The 5,587-nt window shown below is 38.4% G+C and overlaps 1 protein-coding gene across 2 annotated transcripts; it reads left to right on the top strand.

Moving 5' to 3' along the window:
* The first annotated feature begins 549 nt into the window (after nt 1–549).
* LOC113297549 (probable serine/threonine-protein kinase PBL15) lies at nt 550–3,526 on the top strand. 2 transcript variants are annotated; one of them, XM_026546052.1, is made up of 5 exons: nt 550–1,192; nt 1,721–1,856; nt 2,015–2,151; nt 2,654–2,780; nt 2,873–3,526. In XM_026546052.1, the coding sequence occupies exons 1-5, from the start codon at nt 653–655 to the stop codon at nt 3,328–3,330; spliced, it is 1,398 nt and encodes a 465-aa protein (XP_026401837.1). In that variant the 5' UTR covers nt 550–652; the 3' UTR covers nt 3,331–3,526. The 2 variants fall into 2 exon arrangements, with proteins under 2 accessions (XP_026401837.1, XP_026401838.1); XM_026546053.1 differs by having other exon boundaries at nt 2,657–2,780; nt 2,873–3,524.
* The last annotated feature ends 2,061 nt before the right edge of the window (nt 3,527–5,587 follow it).

Genomic DNA, 5,587 nt, shown 5'->3' with positions numbered 1-5,587 from the left:
AGGAGGCATAGCGACACATCATGAACCCCAATACCTCATGCTTTAACTACTCCTCCCTCAGGTACATAACATCACAAAAATGTTGTTGTCATTACAACAATATCATAGAGATATCGTGCTTGCTTATTCGATTTGATTAATTTAAGACTATGTGGATTATACTCTATTACTCTTTTTTTTTTTTCTGAAACACATTATATATTCTAGTTAATTTTATCTATTGGTGCAAAACAAGAGCACTGCAAACTACAACGCTATCATGAATGAGAATTGCTGCTTCAACTGCTAACCTTGTATAAACAGTGAAATCAGGCCCAAGGAAGCGGCAAGTAGAAACTACACAAACCAACCCGCATAAACCCTAAAACTAAAATCATACCCCGGCATTGAAACACCTTTTGGTCTTTGTTTCCATAATCTACACACTACATATAAAAACAAGAGAAAGAAGAAAAAATTATGTTCAATTTTAGAACAAACAATATAGAAATGCATATATATTACATATATACGGATGAAAACTATACTGTAGTAGAGTAGTTGGAAGAGTAGTTACAGAAATAAAAAAATCCTCTCTTTGCAGAAAAAGTTTGATAATAAGAAGGGTTTTTCAAGTTCGTTTATTCATTATCTCTCAAAAATTAGAATTGCAATGTCTACTACCAAACTCTCTCAGCATGTTCTTACTCTCTCTAAAAATTCTAATGCTTCTTCTTCTCCCGCTTCTACCACTGCAATGATGTCCAAAGATTTATCAAAAGAAAAGCCAAAAGAAAAACCAAAGTCGAAACCATGGATACCATTTACAACAAACTGTTGTACGGTTGAAAACCAACTGGTTTTAGGCAACTTAAGCCGGTGCAGACCAACACGAGCCGAGTTCTCTAGAAAAATTGTCCACCAATTCCCTTCGTTTCGTCGACTATCATTCTCTGATCTTAGTTCTTCTTCGTCTACACGAGTAACCGAAGATTTAGCTCATAATTTCAGCTCGGGCTTGCATAATTTTCAGTTAAGTGAATTACGTGCCGTAACTCAAAACTTTTCGAGTAATTTTTTGCTAGGAGAAGGAGGGTTTGGTACCGTTCATAAAGGTTTCGTGGATGAAAATCTACGACCCAGACTGAAAGCTCAACCAGTTGCTGTTAAGTTGCTTGATATCGCGGGTCTTCAAGGTCACCGTGAATGGCTGGTAATAATTTTGCTTTTACTCTTTCAAATACTTCAAGGTAATAATTGTTTGTGAGTAAGAAATTTAAATATGTTATCATGATAATAATGCAAGTCTATTTGCATGTCCTTAATCATTTTGTCATTGTTGAAATTTTGGGTAATAAGGTCGAAGATAAATATTGTTGTCTAGATTTCTAGTCAACCATTTTTTTTAATCATTAGATATTATTAGTTTAATCATTAGGTGATATTCTTTGAAACAAATAATTAGGTTACATTAGTTTAATTAAGTAGTAATTAATTATTTGCGTTCCACTGTATGGTGGTGGAGCAGTAATATCCACCCCTTTTGTTCAAAGTGCGCAGGGAGACTGACCTTTTATCCTGGGTCTGCTCATGAGAATTGGACCCAACTGTCGTCTGCAACATTTTTTTTGTTTTTTGATCGATAAAGAACCCAACTGTAACATGTATTAACTAACTTTTTTTTATTCATTAGTATTTCACATAGTCTCCTATCCGATTAATTATTAATCTTTTGATGAAGGCGGAGGTGATATTCTTGGGACAGCTGAGGCACCCACATTTGGTGAAACTAATTGGCTACTGCAGCGAAGATGAAGAACGGCTTCTTGTTTACGAGTTTATGCCTCTAGGAAGTGTGGAGAATCACTTGTTTAAGAGTGAGTGTACATTTGTTGAGCAATGCATTTTAGCTCAAAATAATATTACTATTAGTATGAAAATTTACCGACATTAACAACTTTTTTACTTCACCTAAGTCGACCGCCAATGGATGACTATTTCAGATAATTATTTTTTCGGTGCAATGGAATCACAGGAATATCGGTTTCCATGCCATGGAGTACGAGATTGAAGATATCCATTGGAGCTGCCAAAGGCCTTGCATTCTTGCATGGGGCAGAGGCACCAGTCATATACCGTGATTTTAAAACTTCGAATGTGTTGCTAGACTCGGTAAGGAAATTCCCTCTTCTTCTTTTCTGCTGGAATTTGGTATCATTTACTCTCTCCGTTTCCAAAAGATAGTCCGCTTTGACTTGTCAAAATATTAAGGAGATCGTAGTAGTTTACATGCATACTCTTAGTTACTTGTCTAATTTATTTGGATAAAAATGCTAGTAATAAAACTACCAAAAATTGTTATGTGATTGTAAATAGATAAAAAAAAAAAACTAAAAGGAATGAAGGATATATTTGTTATACAAATCTCATTAATATTGTAGATTGGCCATTAAGAAAGAATTTATGAATATAAAACTTTAAGGATATAATTTATGAATATAAAACTTTAAGGATATATTAGAGAGTTTATTGGAAAAATATGACTATAAACAGAAGCTGGACACAATTTTGAAACAGACCAAAATGGAATAGAGGACGGTCTTTCAGAAAGAAAGAGAGGGAGAAGTATTATTTACTTGTTAATGTTGAAAAGAAAATCCTTGCATTTCTTAAGCAGAACTTCAATGCGAAACTTTCCGATTTTGGGCTGGCAAAAATGGGTCCCGAAGGATCAGAAACACATGTTACAACTCGAGTAATGGAAACATATGGATATGCTGCGCCAGAATACGTGAATACGGGTAATTAATCTTTATATGTAGGTACTAGTTGAACAGTCATTCACAACCAAAGATACCGCAAATTTTATTATATTTTCCTGGAATTTTTACAGGGCATCTTACAACCAGAAGTGACGTTTATAGTTTTGGAGTCGTATTACTAGAATTACTAACTGGGAGAAGGTCAATGGAAAAGTCGAGGCCTAAACTTGAGCAAAACCTTGTCGATTTCGCCAAACCATGCTTGACTAGCAGTCGAAGATTACGATGCATAATGGATCCAAAGCTCGGAGGTCAATATTCAATAAAGGGTGCACGAGAGATTGCAGCTTTGGCCTTTAAATGTGTTAGTCCGAATCCTAAAGACAGGCCTAGAATGCAAACAGTTGTTCAAATTCTAGAAAGTCTACAAAATCTCAGGGATATGGCGATTACAAACGGGCAATGGCCTGCGGCAGCAGCACCAAAGTCAGGGAGGAATGGAGTGAATAACGTTAGAGGGATGAGAAGGGATGTTCGGGCTGGGAATTATTGGAAGCCATCTCCCTTGGCTCCAAGTAGAAAGGGTTGATCGATCTTATGATGAGTACTGTTTTAGACAAGAAATGGGGTGTGTATAAGAAAGAAGATAAGGATTACGAAGATACCTTAAATTGGAATATATATTTTCATTAACGGGCGGCGAGTTATAACCCCAAAGATGTCACTATCCATATACAAAAACTCCAACAAAACAAATTGTTTACAAAAACCCCTATATTAGCCTTCTAGTTTAAATCACCCCAACAAAAATAAAAAACAACCCCACCTTTAATTTTAAATCACCCCAACAAAAATAAAAATCAACCCTACCATTAATTTCTATTATATTATCACCACCACAAAATAACACCACCAGCAGAACCACCACTGTGCCGCCACCACTGACCACCGCCGTCGCCAAAAACAACCACTGTCAACCGCCGCCACCGCTGTTACCGACCACCACCATCACCCACCTCCACCGCCGCCAACCACCACCGCGCCACCACCTCCACCGCCGCCAACCACCACCGCCCACCACCTCCACCGCCACCAACCACCACCGCGCCACCGCCCCGCCAACCACCACCGCGCACGCGCCGCAACCACCACCACCACCGCACCGTCGCCCCAACCACCACCCGCACCCCCCGCCAACCACCGCCCGCCACCACCCTCCACCACCGCCGCCTCCACTACCACCACCACCCACCCTCCACCACCGCCACCCAACACAACGCCACCACCTCCATCCCAAAACCACCACCCGCCACCGCCGACCACCACCACAGACCACCACTGTCGACCACCACCACCAGCAACACCACCATTATCGCCGACCACCACCACCAACCAGTCGCCACCCTATAAAAAATGAATTTCATTGATCAATATTCAACAAAATAAGAAAAAAATGATGAAACCAAACAGAAAAAATGATGAAACCAAAATTGGTTTCACCAAAACTAGATGAAACCTAATTAGGTTTCATCATTTTTTCACATATTGTCATTTCGCCAACACAGCTTCAATGATGAAACCAAACCAAAATAAACTAGGCAAAAATGACCAAAACTAGATAAAACCTAATTAGGTTTCATCATTTTTCCACATATTGTCATTTCGCCAACACAACTTCAATGATGAAACCAAACCAAAATAAACTAGGCAAAAATGATGAAACCAAAGTTGGTTTCACCAAAACTAGATGAAATCGAAATTGGTTTCATCATTTTTCCACATTGTCATTTCACCAATAACCACCGCGACCAACACCATAACCACACTATGGTTGTACGGGTCTGAGTGGCTATAACATAGTTTTGCTACTCCATAACCACAGATCAAATTAACTAGTTAATTAATTTAGAATGGAATGCTAATACGATAGCCTCTCCTGCACCGTATCTTTATCATATAATCAGGACTGCCCATTTCAACTCCAGCTCTTAGCTGTTCGCATCGTTCCTCGATGGATTTTCTTGTCAACAGCCCCGCAAGAACTACAATATCATCCTAAGATATTGTCACTTATACTCAATACATATGTTAAATATCAACAAAAGAAAACACTGGGTGAAAATAGAAGTACTGAAACAACTCAGAAAACAACTAGATGGTTCTACAGCAGAAGTAGCATATGCAAATTAGGATAAAAATTCTAAAGAGTGATGACCGGAGAACGAAACATACCATTTCTCCTGATTTAGGTAGGAGACCATTCCACTTAGGAATGGCGTGTGGACGCCCTACATATGCAGCATTTGTTCCAGTAATGTCCTGCGGATTTCCAGAACATGGGCGTCAAAGATTGCCTGAGCTTCACTCTCCTGAATACAAACCCAAGAAGCTTAATTAGACATGATAAAATAAACTTTAAAAAGTACTAAAGAGAAGAATTGATCAAAATATAACATGACATTACTTGGAAGCAAACGACAAGATCTCCAATCTCAACTGTTCCACATTTGGAAGGCTCGATAGGGATAGAACGCTTGCGAATTGCCTTACATATATGCATTCACCCATTCATTTTACTCACCACCAAATTTAGCAAAGAGTACTCATTCTTCCTTCAGAGAAACATAATTCAAAAAGATCATGTACCTAAAAGATATAATTCTAACTTACTAACAAAAAAGAACCATAAAAGTAGCATGACTGACAACAGAAAAAAGAAAGATACTTCAGACTGGAGTATTACTAATCTAGTCGACAACGATTAAATCCTACAACAGGCACAATTAGCATACTTCAAATGCGGATGATTGCGTTCCTCACAATCGACTCCAGCCCTTGTTTGCAAG

The sequence above is a fragment of the Papaver somniferum genome, chromosome 7 (assembly GCF_003573695.1).
Source record: "Papaver somniferum cultivar HN1 chromosome 7, ASM357369v1, whole genome shotgun sequence".
NCBI classification, from domain to species: Eukaryota; Viridiplantae; Streptophyta; class Magnoliopsida; order Ranunculales; family Papaveraceae; genus Papaver; species Papaver somniferum.
The sequence above is the reverse complement of the archived record's forward strand: the minus strand, read 5'-3'. Positions and strand labels throughout refer to the sequence as shown.

What these genes read in the sequence shown, in the direction of transcription:
- LOC113297549 (XM_026546052.1), top strand. Translation starts at nt 653, where the DNA reads ATGTCTACTACCAAACTCTCTCAGCATGTTCTTACTCTCTCTAAAAAT. An exon ending in GGAGAATCACTTGTTTAAGA is followed by an intron (nt 1,857 to 2,014) that starts GTGAGTGTACAT and finishes ATGGAATCACAG; the next exon opens with GAATATCGGTTTCCATGCCA. An exon ending in GCCAGAATACGTGAATACGG is followed by an intron (nt 2,781 to 2,872) that starts GTAATTAATCTT and finishes GAATTTTTACAG; the next exon opens with GGCATCTTACAACCAGAAGT.